This window comes from Pipistrellus kuhlii, unplaced genomic scaffold (genome assembly GCF_014108245.1).
Source record: "Pipistrellus kuhlii isolate mPipKuh1 unplaced genomic scaffold, mPipKuh1.p scaffold_m20_p_3, whole genome shotgun sequence".
Taxonomy (NCBI): domain Eukaryota; kingdom Metazoa; phylum Chordata; class Mammalia; order Chiroptera; family Vespertilionidae; genus Pipistrellus; species Pipistrellus kuhlii.
In genome coordinates, this window is record NW_023425529.1 from 96,044,408 (window position 1) to 96,058,334 (window position 13,927).

General features: G+C 41.0%; 1 protein-coding gene and 1 pseudogene across 1 annotated transcript; both read right to left on the bottom strand.

The window, feature by feature from the left end:
• Positions 1 to 1,616: 1,616 nt before the first annotated feature.
• LOC118729186 (39S ribosomal protein L55, mitochondrial-like) lies at positions 1,617 to 2,060 on the bottom strand. Its single transcript, XM_036456523.2, has one exon. It carries the CDS (start codon positions 2,034 to 2,036, stop codon positions 1,698 to 1,700), a length of 339 nt encoding a protein of 112 aa, XP_036312416.1. The 5' UTR covers positions 2,037 to 2,060; the 3' UTR covers positions 1,617 to 1,697.
• A 4,510-nt stretch (positions 2,061 to 6,570) lies between these two features.
• On the bottom strand, positions 6,571 to 7,356 carry LOC118729202 (annotated as a pseudogene).
• Positions 7,357 to 13,927: the final 6,571 nt, after the last annotated feature.

A 13,927-nucleotide genomic window follows, 5' to 3' on the forward strand; every position in this document is an offset into this window, starting at 1 on the left:
TAAGGTGTCCCAGATTGGAGAGGGTGCAGTCTGGGCTGAGGGACACCCCTCTGCCATGCATGAATTTCATGCACTGGGCCTCTAGTATAGTCTTAGTAGGGGACTAGAGTCAATGAGGAAACTGACTCTTTTTTTAAAATGTTTTTATTGATTTCAGAGTAAGAGAGAAGTAGAGAGAGACAGAAACGTTAATGATGAGAGAGAATAATTGATTGGCTGCCTCCTGCACACCCCCTACTGTGGATCAAGCCACAATCCAGGCATGTGCCCTTGACCAGAATCAAACCCAGGACCCTTCAGTCTGCAGGCCAATCCTATATCCACTGAGCAAAATCAGCTAGTGCAGGAAACAGTGCCTTTTAATGATAAACTAGATCAGATGGCATTATTTATTTTCTTTTTATTTTTTTATTAAATTATTATCTGTGTACATATACCATTGCCACCCCCCCCCATACATGCCCTCCCTTCCCAGAGTTTTGTGTCCATTGGTTGTACTAATATGCATGTATACAAGTCCTTCTGTTGATCTCCTATCTTCCTCAGATCTCCCTATCCTCCCCGCTATAATTTGACAGTCTGCTTGTTGCTTTACTGTCTCTATATCTATCTTTTTGTTCATCAGTTTATAATGTTCTTTATTATCCATAAATGAGTGTGGTGTTTCTCTTTCATCGGCTGGCTTTTTTCACTCAGCATGATGTTCTCCAATTCCATCCAGGTTGCTGCAAATGATGAGAATTCCTTCTTTTTTATGGCAACATAATATTCCATTGTGTAGAATGGGATGAACCATAGATTTTGATCCAATCATCTGCTGATGGGCACCTAGGCTGTTTCCAAATCCTGGCTATTGTAGATTGTGCTGCTATGAACATAGGGGTGCATATATCCTTTCTGATTGGTGTTTCTAGTTTCTGGGGATATTATTCTAGGAGTGGGATTACTGGGTCAAATGGGAGTTCCATTTTCAGGGTTTTTGTTTGTTTGTTTGTTTGTTTGTTTGTTTTTTGAAACTCCACACTGTTCTCCACAGTGGTTGCACCAGTCTGCATTCCCACCAGCAGTGAACGAGGATTCCTTTTTCTCCACAACCTCGCCAACACTTGTCGTTTGTTGATTTGTTGATGTTGGCCATTCTGACAGGTGTGAGATGGTACCGCATTGTTGTTTTGATTCGCATCTCTCGGATAATTAGTGACTTTGAGCATGTTTTCATGTGCCTCTTGGCCTTCCTTCTGTTTTCTTTTGAGAAGATTCTATTTAGATCCATTGCCCATTTTTAATTGGGTCATTTATCTTCCTTTTATTAAGTTGTATAAGCTATCTGTAGATGTTGGAGGTTAAACCTTTATCAGTGATAACATTATCTGGATTCTCTATTCTATTTCATTGATCTGTATGTCTGTTCTTATGCCAGTACTAGGCTGTTTTGAGAACAGTGGCTTTGTAATACAGCTTGAAATCTTGTATTGAGATCCCTCCTACTTTACTTTTCTTTCTCAGAATTGCTGTGGCTATTCAGGGTCTTTTTTGTTCCAAATGAATTTTTGGAGAGTTCTTTCTAGGTCAGTGAAATATGCAATTGGTATTTTTTTTTTTTTTTTTTTTTTGGATTTAAAATCCTGACACTCCATTTAAAGATGAATGCCCTCCCCTTCTACAGCATCCTGAGCCAGGGCAGCTTGTGGGCATGATCACTTCTTGGTCCAAAACTGCTTGTACCGCTCTAGGTCAAAGCTGTCAGGGAGCTCTGGCTCCTCCTCCTCCTCCTTCTTCCCTCGGAGTTGGGCCTCACGTTTGTGGAACCGTGCCCGCCTCTCCTCTGGGGACAGGGCATCCAGGTCCACAGGCATCGCCAGAACTCGCTGGGGCTCCCAGTATCGGATGTGAATGGTGGAGCCATCCTGCTTGACCAGGAGCATGGGGTAGAAGCGTGCATAGGCCTGTCTGTGCACACGAGTGAGCGAAGCTCTGCTGCTGTCAGCTCGACGCGAATATATGTGCAGGCAGCGGCCCACACAGGGGGCTCCCATCACCACATGCTGCCGCCACAGCAAGCCCCCCCCCCCTCCCGTCTCGCTGCGCTGATGCACAGCCCTCAGGGTGCAGCGCTGACGTAGCCGCATGTGTGGAAGTCTGCCATTGGTATTTTAATGGGGGGTGCATTGAACCTATAAATTGCCTTAGGAAGTACGGACATTTTAATGATGTTGATTCTACCAGTCCATGAACATGGTATGTTCTTCCATCTGTTTACATCTTCGTCTATCTCTTTTTTCAGTGTCGTGTCGTTTTCCATGTATAGGATTTTACCTCCTTAGTTAAGTTTATTCCTAGGTATCTTAATTGTTTTGGTGCGATGGTAAATGGAATTGCCTTTTTATTTATTTATTTTTATTTATTTATTTATTTAAAAATATATATTTTTATTGATTTTTTACAGAGAGGAAGGGAGAGAGATAGAGAGCTAGAAACGTTGATGAGAGAGAAACATTGACCAGTTGCCTCTTGCACTCCCCCTACCGGGGATGTGCCTGCAACCAATGTACATGCCCTTGACCGGAATCGAACCTGGGACCTTTCAGTCCGCAGACCGATGCTCTACCACTGAGCCAAACCGGCTTCGGCTGGAATTGCCTTTTTAGTCTCTGTTTCTGTAAATTCACTATTGGTGTATAGAAATGCCATAGATTTCTTGGCATTAATTTTGTATCCTGCTACATTGCCAAGTTCATTTATGACGTCTATTAGTTTTTTGATGTAGTCTTTTGGTTTTTTTATGTACAATATCATGTCATCTGCAAATAAAGATAATTTTACTTCTTCTTTTCCAATTTGGATGCCTTTTATTTCCTCTTCTTGTCTAATTGGAATGGCTAGTACTTCCAGTACTATGTCAAACAGGAGTGGTGAGAGTGGGTATCCCTGTCTTGTTCCTGTTTTTAGAGGGAATGGTTTTAGTTTTTGCCCATTGAGTATGATGTTGGCTGTGGGTTTATCATATATAGCTTTTATTATGTTGAGGTATGATCCTTGTACTCCCACCTTGTTAAGAGTTTTTATCAGGAAAGGGTGTTAGATTTTATCAAATGCTTTTTCTGCATCAATTGATATGACTATATGATTTTTATCTCTCAATTTTTTATGTAATGTATCACGTTTATTGATTTGAGGATATTGTACCACCCTTGCATTCCCGGAATAAATCCTACTTGGTCATGGTGTATGATCTTTCTGATGTGCTGCTGGAGCCAACTTGCTAGAATTTTGTTGAGGATTTTGGCATCTATGTTCATGAGGGATATTGGCCTGTAATTCTCTTTCATTGTGTTGTCTGTATCTGGTTTTGGTATTATGGTGATGCTGGCTTCATAGAAGGAGTTTGGAAGTGTTCCTTCCTCTTGAATTTTTTGGAATAGTCTGAAGAGGGCAGGTTTTAGTTCTTCCTTGAATGTTTGGTAAAACTTTCCTATGAAGCCATCTGGTCCCCAACTTTTGTGTGCTGGAAGCTTTTTGATGACTGTTTTAATTTCTTCCAAAGTCACTGGTCTATTAAGATTTTTAGATTCTTCCTGATTGAGTTTTGGAAGGTTGTATTTTTTTGGGAATTTGTCCTTTTCCACCAGGTTGTCCAGATTGTTGGAATAGAGTTGTTTGTAGTATTTTGTAACAAAGCTTTGTATTTTGGCGGGGTCTATTGTTATTTCACCTCTTTCATTTCTGATTTTGTTTTTTTGGGTCCTCTCTCTTTGTTTCTTGGTTAGCCTGGCTAGGGGTTCATCAATCTTGTTTATCCTTTCAAAGAACAAGCTCTTGATTTTGTTGATCTTATGTATTGTTTCTTTGGTCTCTATGTCACTTATCTCTGCTCTGGTTTTTGTTATTTCCTTCCTTCTGCTTACACTGGGCTTTTCTTGTTGCTCCTTTTCTAACTCTTCGAGTTGTAGAGTTAGATCATCTGTTACCCTTTTTTCTAGTTTTTTGCAATAGGCTTGTAAGGATATGAACTTCCCTCTCAAGACTGCTTTTGCTGTGTCCCATAGATTTTGGATTGTTGTGTTTTCATTGTCATTTGTTTCCAGGATGTTTTTAATTTCTTCCTTGATTTCTCTGGTAACCCAGTCCTTGTTTAATAGCGTGCTGTTTAGTCTCCATGTGTTTGATTTCTTTGGATTATTTTTATTGTAGTTAATTTCCAGTTTTATGCCATTATGGTCTGAGAAGATACTTGATATGATTTCTATCTTCTTGAATTTGAAGAGACTTTGCCTATGACCCAAAATGTGGTCTATCTTTGAGAATGTCCCATGTGCACTTGAGAAGAATGTATATTCTGTGGCTTTGGGGTGGAGTGTTCTGAAGATGTCAATTAATTCCATCTGGTCTAGTGAGTCACTTAGGATTGATATTTCTTTTCTGTTTTTTTGTTTAGATGATTTGTCGAAGGGTGACAGTGGGGTATTAAAATCTCCTACTATGATTGTATTGCTATTAATCTCTCTCTTAATGTCCTCCAGCAGTTTTTTTATGTATTTGGTTGCTCCTGTATTGGGTGCATATATATTTACCAGGGTTATTTCTTCTTGTTGGATTGTTCCCTTTAGTATTATGAAGTGGCCTTCATTATCTCGTGTTATGTCCTTCACTTTGAGATCTAATTTGTCAGATACAAGTATTGCTACCCCAGCTTTGTTTTCATTTCCATTCGTCTGGAAAACCTTTTTCCATCTCTTCCCCCTCAGTCTGTGTGCGTCTTTTTTTCTGAAATGGGAAAATCTAAAGGAGGAAAGGGTTAAGATAAACAGAATAGCAAAATGGGGAAGGTTAGGAAGAGAGTGATGGTGTAAAGGTCGTGTTGAGATAGGGTAAATAATGCTAAAGGGGATTGGAGATAGAATGAAGAACACTAATTCCAATGTAAAATTAAGAGAAAATAAAATGGCACTTAAAAAAATAGTAGTAGCAATAATGCTGATTGAACCTAAAATAGTAGTTAGAATAATAGTTAAATAGTAGTAGTAATAATGCTGATTGAACCTAAAAATGTAATAATTAAAAAGTTAAGGAAAAAAGGAAAAAATCCATTTCTTAAGTAAAAGATGCAAAAAATGAAAATAAAATAAAAATTAAAAAAATTAGCAAAAACAGTGGGCAGTTGTGAAGGCCATTCACTTCTTCCATTAATCTGTTTGGCACACCTGTTTCTCAGTCCAGACAGTATTGCAGTTCCCTGCATTCTGCTGCACCTCAGTGTTGTAAACTAGTCCTTGATTTTAAGATGGCGATTTATTAGTTTCTTGGTTTTTGATTAAATAAAACTAGTAAGAAACACAGTTTGTACTCCAGCCCCTAGGTGGCAGTGTTTCTGGATTGATGTCCCCGTCTTTTTGGCTGTTCTAGCCTTCTTTTTCTATGGCACTCAATACCGTTTTTTTGCCTGGGAGCTGAATCCCGGAGGATTTCTCCCCTCTCTGCTTCTCAGCTTCCAGAAAAGCTGTTTCCCCCTGTCTTATCTCAGGGCCAGCCAATCTGGTCGATCTCTCCTTTGTAATCAGAAGCAAAGGGTTGTAGGGGAACCAGCCTAGGTGCGAGATGGGCCAGTCTGCGAGCACTTACAAACAGACTGCTTTCCAACTCCTATGTTCTCCCTCCATGTCTAATCAGAATGGGTTGCTACCTAGAGAACCCCATTATTAGCAACCTTGGGGACCCCCGTCCACTCTCTCAAATCACGCCAGAGCCAACAGCGGGGAGGGGAGGGGCTTTTGTGGACACAGATTTCCGCGGTCCCAGCGCGTGTGCTTTTGTCTGCAGCCACAGAGGCCGCAGCTTTTGCAGCTGCCACTTTTGCTGCCAGGACACAGACACCCTACATTATCCCTGGCAAAATCCAACCTTTCTGTGGATTCCGCGTGTCCGCACTGGTCAAGGCCCCACAGCTGCTCGGTAGTCTTCACAGTTGTGGTTTTTTTAGGTCTCAAATAAGATCCCCAGTTGCAGCTCTGATGTGGTTGTGAGAGACAGCACGTACAAGTGTTTACCTTGCCGCCATCTTCCCTGCAATCCCTCAGATCAGTTGGCTTTAATTGACAGTTTCAAAACATTTCACCCAAAGTTTCAGAATATATATTCTTCTCAACTACACATGGGTCGTTCTCAAAGACAAAACTTATGTTATGACAAAAAAACAAAATAAAACAAAAAAACAAAACACACACACTCACACAAAAAAAAACACACAAATCTATACAAATTTAAGAAGATTGAAATTATATAAAGCACCTGCTTGGATCACAATGAGATGGAATTAGAAATTAACTACAGAAAAAAACACTCAAAAACATTGAAACACATGGAGGCTAATTGCATTATATTAAACAATGAGTGTGATACCAATGAGATAAAAAAAAAAACAAACCTCTTGGAAGTAAATGATAATGAACACAGAACAACCCAAATCTATGGGACAAATCAAAAGCAGTCCTGAGAATGAAGTAAAGGGCACTACAAGCCTACCTGAGAAAATAAAAAATATTATTTTATGTATTTATTTATTTATTTTTTGAATTCATCCCACAAGAAGCCATAACTTTATTAATGATAAGAAACAGTATAAATTTCAAACCAAGCTGTAGTAACTCTTTTGAAACATACACAAAAAGTATCTTCCTTTTTAGATGGTTACATTTTAAATTCCATAATAGCATTTACAATATCATTAAAATTGATATTGTAAATGCTATTCTGTTTTTCTTTCAGAGCTCGGACTGCTTTTGCTCTTGACACATTTGCTTGTGACCAGACTAATTCTATGTCCTTAACTTCCACACCTGTTTCATCAACCTCTTCTCTCTCCTCTTGTACAGTTGGAGTCTGTGTGTTTTCTTGAATATTTGAGACAGCTTCACCTTGAACTTTGAATTTCTCAGCAGCTGCTAGCTGTGCTTGCTGAGTTTGTGTCCTCAATCTTGGCTTCCCCAAAAACTATATCTGGTTTTGTGATGACAAAGAGGATATTCTTAGATTTCCGTATAGTGACCCTAGTAACCCTTGTAACCTGTCGAAGACCCAGTTTGGACATAGCCTTCCATGCCTTTTTTTCACTCCGGCTCTGTTTTGCTTTACTGACTGGTTCTTCATCAATTTCAGCTGCTGCAGCCAGCTGGGCTTGTTGTGTGGTTACCTGTGTGGAATCTTGGTCTTCGAGCTCTGATACTGATTCATCACTGTCAGATTCTGTTCCAGACCCTGTCTCAGCCTGGGGCTGTGGCAACTCTTGCCCTATATCAGGGATGGTTTCTGTGGCTTCACTGGGCATTTTGTGTGTGGAACGCGGAACCAAGATGGCGGCAGAAAGAGAGCAAGAGGCCCAAAAATATTACTTTAAAACTATCTAAACCATACAACTTAAACATAAAAATTCCAAAAATAGAAGAAATAAAATATCAAAGATCAAAGCAGAAATAAATGACAGAGACTTAAAAAAAAACAATATAAAAGATCACTGAAACCTGAGTGATCTTTTATTTTCTTTGAAAATTAAAACTAGACTGATGAATCTTTAGTCAGACTTATAAAGAAACAATGAGGACACAAATTAATAAAATCAGAAACAAAACATGGAAGTAATAAGCAACACCACAGAGCTACAAAGAATTGTAAGAATATACTGGGAACAATTATATGCCAACATGCTAGACAATCTGAACAAGGACAGATTCCTATTAACGTACAATCTTCCAAAAAATGAATCAGGAAGAATATAAAAACCTGAAAAGACTAATACCAACTGATGAAATTGTAGCAGTAATAATAATAATAAAAACAAACAAACAAACAAACAAAAAAACTCCCATCAAATAAAAGTCTTGGTTCAGATGGCTTTACATGGGAGTTCTACCAAAAATTCAAATGAGAACTAAAACCTACACTCTTCAAACTATTCAAAAAATATCCAAGCAAAGGAATAGCTCCTTTTATGAAGCCAGCATTATCCTAATTCCAAAACCATATTAAGATACTACAAAGAAAGAGAATCACAGGCTAATATCCCTAATGAACGTAGATACTAAAATCCTCACCAAATATTAGCAAATTGGACCTGGCAATATATTAAATAGATCACACACAATGATCAGGTGAGATTATTCCAGGGATGCAAGTCTGGTACAGTATTCACAAATCAATAAATGTGATACATAACATAAACAAATTGAAAGACAAACGAATCACATAATCATATTAATATAATAGACACATAAAAAGCATTTGACAAAATTCAACACCCATTTTTGATAAGTAAACAAACAAATAAATAAATAAACTATCAGCAGAAGGGTTGTACCTAGCATGCTTTCAATGGGAAAAACTAAATAATTTTCCATGAATTAGGAAAATTCAGGAGCAAGGCAGGGATGTCTCCTTTCACCATTCTTATTCAATACAGTAATGAAAGTCCTAGCCATAGTAATCAGACAAGAAGAGATAAAAGAAATCCAAATTGGAAAGAAGAAAGTAAAACTGTCAATATTTGCACATGACATTATTTATAGAAAACCATAAAGAATTCATATAAAAATTTTACTAAATTTAATAAATGAATTTGGCAATGTAGCAGGACACAAAATTAACACCCAGAAATTGATGGCCTGGTGCATGAAATCCGTGCATGGGGAGCAGGGCTCTCAATCCACCCTGCAGCCTCTCCAATCCGGGACATCCCCCTCACAATCCATAACCACTGGCTCCTAATCACTCACCTGCCTGCCTGCCTGGTAACCCCTAACTGCCCTCCCCTGCCAGCCTAACTTCCCCTCATTGCCTCTATTAGCCAACCTGGTTGCCCCTAACTTTCCCCCGCTGCCGGCCAGGTCGCCCCCAACTGCCCCCTCCCTGTTGGCATGGTCTCTCCTAACTGCCTGCTCCCACCAGCCTGGAAGCCCTCAATTATCTCCCCTCTGCTGGCCTGGTCCCTCCTAACTGCCCCCTCCCCCCTGCCAGTCTGGTCACCTCTTAATGCTCCCCCTGCCAGCCTAATCACCCCCAACTGCCCTCCTGCTGGCCTGGTTGCCCCAAATTGCACACCCTTCATCAGCCTGGTCATTGCCCCCCCCCCTCTCCCGCCAGCCTGGTCACCCCACACAGCCTGCTGTTCAGTCATTTAGTCATTCTTCATTAACACCCCTGCCAGCCTGGTCCCCCCATGCAGCCTGCTTGTTCAGTCATTTGGTAGTCCCTTGGGATGTCCCTGGAAAGCTTGGGGGCAGAGGGGATTTTGAGGACTCAGGAGGCAGGCACACAGAGTGGCCAGACCCACCTGGGGGTGAGCCAAGCTCTGCTGTGCACCTGCCACCCCAGTGGGGCTGAGAGGACTGGGCTCCACCAACTTGTGGTTGTGGGCACTCATCTTGAGGGCATTACAGTCAATTAGCACATTCCCTCCTATTGGCTCTGGGCATCACCATCTTTGTGAAAGTGTGATGGTCAATTAGCATATTCCCTCTTTATTAGATAGAATATTATTGATTTTCAGAGAGGAGCTATATATATATTTTGATGTTTAACATCAATGATAAACATCAATATATATATGACGAGAGAGAATAACTGACCAGCAGCTTCCTACACTGGGGATCAAATCCATAATGTGGGCATGTGCCCTTGACTAGAATCAAACCCAGGACCTTTCAGTCCACAGGCCAACATTCTGTCCACTGAGCCAAACCAGTTAGGGCTTGATGGCATTTTTATATACCAAAATGAACTCTCAGAAAGAGAAACTAAACACACACACACACACACACACACACACACACACACACACACAAAACCAATCCCATTTATCATTGCCACAAAAAAAAATTAAGATATTTAGAAATACACTTAACCAAAGAGGAAAAGATCTGTACTTGGAAAACTACATGATATTGAACAAAGAGATAGAAGAAGATATAAACGAGCAAAAGAATATGTTGGGTTCATGGATTAGTAGAATAAACATCATTAAAATGTCCATATTACCCAAAGCAATCTATAGATTCAATGCAATCGCTATTAAAATACCAATGGCATATTTCACAGTTCTAGAACACACTCCAAAAATTTATAAGGGACCAAAAAAGATACCGAGTATCTTCAGCAATCAAGAAAGAAAAGTAAAGTTGGAGGTCCTACATTGCTGGTGGGAATGCAGACTGGTGCAGCCATTGTGGAGAACAGTATAGCATTTCCTCAAAAATTTAAAAACAAAACTTCCATTTGGCCCAGTAATCCCACTTCTAGGACTATATACCAAGAAACCAGAAACACCAATCAGAAAGGATATATGCACCCTTATGTCCATAGCAGCACAATTTATCATAGCTAAGATTTGGAAACAGCCTAAGTGCCCTTCAGCAGATGAGTGGATTAGAAAACTGTGACACATCTATACAATGGAATACTATCTACAGTAATAAAAGAGAAAAATAATAATTGACTGTACCTTCGCTATGCCCACAGCCAATCAGAGCGAGTACACAAATTAACCCAACAAAGATGGCGGTTAAATTGCATACGCAGGCTCTGAGCTGCCTGAGTCCCGGAAACATCCTCTGGACCTAGGCCACTCCTAGCCTGTAGGCCCATGTTTAGGCCCTGAGTGGCAGGGGTCCCAGAATGCCCCCTGGCCACTCGGAGCCTATGAGTGCAGGCAAGTGGCTGGGGGTGGGGCAGGAAAGTCCCCATGTCACCATAATGACTCGGGAACGTTCCACCCTGTCTGCAGCTGCTTGCAAATGCAGCAGTTTGGGTCCATGCCCCCAGCCTGGGGTCTCAGGCTGGCAGCAGCACGTGGACCCAGGCAGAGATCCCCTCCAGGCCCAGCCTGGGTTCTCAGCCACTCTAGTCAGGCAGATATGGAGGAATCTTAAATGTTTCATATATATATATATATATATATATATATATATATATATATATATATATATATATATATTGATGTTTTACAGAGAGAAAGGGAAAGGGATAGAGAGCTAGAAACATCTATGAGAGAGAAATATCAATCAGCTGCCTTCTGCACAGTCCCCACTGGGTATGTGCCCCCAACCAAGGTACATGGCCTTAACTGGAATCAAACCTGGGATCCTTGAGTCTGCAGGCCATTGCTCCATCCACTGAGCCAAACCAGTTAGGGCTGTCCAATATGTTAAAGAAAAAACCCTATCTAATAAAGAGGGAATATGCAGGAAAGGGCATTTGGGGGTGACCGGGCTGTCAGGAGAGGGCAATTGGGGACGATCAGGCCAGCATGGGAGTGGTTAGGGGATGATCATGCTGGCAGGCAGAAGCAGTTAGGGGCAATCAGGCAGGCAGGTGAGCAGTTGGGAGCTATCAGTCTAGGATTGTGAGAGGGATGTCCAACTGCCTGTTTAGGCCTGGCAGTTGGACATTCCCTGAGGGATCCCAGATTGGAGAGGGTGCAGGTTGGGCTGAGGGACACACATACCCATGCACGAATTTCATGCACCAGGCCTCTAGTGCTGCTATAAAAAAGAAGGAAGTCTTACTATTTGCAAAAGAAGACAGTCAGAGAAAGATAAATATCGTATGATCTCATTCATTTGTAGAGTATAATGAACAACATAAACTGATGAACAATAATAGAATCAGAATCATAGAATCATTGAATAAATTATCCAGCCTATGAGGGAAAGCGGAGTGTGAGGGGGTAAGAGATCAACCAAGGATTTGTATGCATGCATATGAGCATAACTAATGAACAGGGGTATGGTGAGGGCATGTGCTGGGGGGTGATGGTGATTGGGAAGAGGTCAATGGGAGGAAAAGGAGAATTATGAAATACTTTGCCAATAAAGAATTTAAATTTTAAAAAAGAGTAAAGTTGGAGGGATCACAATTCCAGATATCAAGTTATACTACAAAGCCTCTGTAATCAAAAGAGCCTGGTACTGGCACAAGAACAGGCATATAGATCAAAGGAAAAACACACAAAACAAAACAGAAAGCCCAGAAATCAACCCAAGCCAATATAGCCAATTGATATTTGAAAAAAGAGGCAAGAACATCCAAGGGAGTCAAGATAGTCTCTTCAATAAATGGTGTTGGGAAAATTGGACAGATTTATGCAAAAAATGAAACTAGACCACCAACTAACTTATTCCAAAACCAGTGGCTTGGTGCCCGAAATTCATTAATGGGGGTGTGGAAGGGTATTCTTCAGCCCAGCCAAAACCCTCTCCAATCTGGGACCCGTCAAAGTATGTCCTACTGCTGGTTGATCTCTTACAGCAATCAGGTCTAAACTAGCAGTCAGACATCCCTCTCACAATCCAGGACTGCTGGCTCCAGCAGCTCACCTGCCTGCCTGCCGACTTTATTGCCCCTAACCACTCTGCCTGCCAGCCTGCTATCCCCCAACTGCTCCCCCCCGGAGGCAGATCACCCCCAACTGCCTCTCGTGCCAGCCTGCTCATGCGCAACTGCCCTCCTGCTGTCCTGCTTGCCCCCAGCTTCCCTTACCACTGGCCTGTTCAACCTCAACACGTCTGCTCACTCCAGACTGTCCCCCCCCCATGACGTGATCATCTCCAACTGACCCCCACTGATGGCCTACTCACCCCTAACTGGCCCCCCTGCTGGTCTACTTACCCCCAATGGCCCCTGCTGTCCCATCCTGGCTTAATTATCCACTGGTGACCCAAGCTCCCAGCTTTGCTTTTTTTCTTTTTCTTTTCCTTTTTTTTTTCAGTGCCTCCTTAAGTGGAGGCCAGGGCCAGTTGGAAGCATGTATCCAGGATTTATTTATCTTCTATAATTGAAACTTTGCAGTCTTGAGTGGAGGCCAGGGCCTGCCAGGGTGGGCAGGAAGCTTGGCTTCCTCCATTGCTGGGACAACGCAAGCCTCTTGCTTGCTCCAGCTCTGTGGTGGGCCGCCATATTGGTTGGGTTAATTTGCATACTCGCTCCTGATGGGCTTTTGGGTGTGGCTTGTGGGTGCAGTGGAGTGATGGTTAATTTGCATGTTTCTCTTTTATTAGTGTAGATAAGAATAAACTGAAAATTGTTATAAAAGACTTAAATATAAATTGTGAAATCATAAAAATCCTAGAAGAAACAATAGGCAAGAAATTCTCAAACATCTCTTGTGGCAATATGTTTGCTGCTACATCTCAAAGGAAACTAAGGAGAAAATAAACAAATGGGACGACTGAAATAAAAAACATCTGCACAGCAAAAGAAATCATCAACAAAACAAAAAGGGAGCCCACTGTATAATAGAACATATTTGGCAATGATACATCTGATAAGGGGTTATTATCAAAATATATAAGGAACTCATATAACTTAATAAAAGAGAGACAAATAATCCAATTTTTAAAATGGGCAAAGGACCTAAATATACACTTTTCCAAAGTGGACATACAAATGGCCAAGAGAAATACTAAAAATTCTCAAAGTCACTAATTATCAGAGAGATACAAATTAAAACAACAATGAGTTATTACCTCACAACTGTCAGAATTGCTACCATCAACAAATTAACAAATGACAAGTGCTAAAGAGGATGCCGAGAAAAGGGAACCCTCCTGCACTGCTGGTGGGAATGTGGACTGGTGCAGCCACTGTGGAAAACAATATGAAGTTTCCTCAAAAAATTAAATATGGAACTGTCATTTGAACCAGTGACAAACCTGAAACACCAATCAGAAAGAATATATGTAACCCTATGTTCACAGCAACACAATTTGCAATAGCTAAGATTTAAAAACAGTCCACGTGCCCATCAGTAAATGAGTGGATAAAAAAGCTGTGGTATATTAATACCATAGAATAATATGCAGCAGTAAAAAAGAAGGATCTCTTATCATTTGAGACCACATGGAGGGACCTGGAGAATATTATGCTAAGCAAAATAAGCCTATCA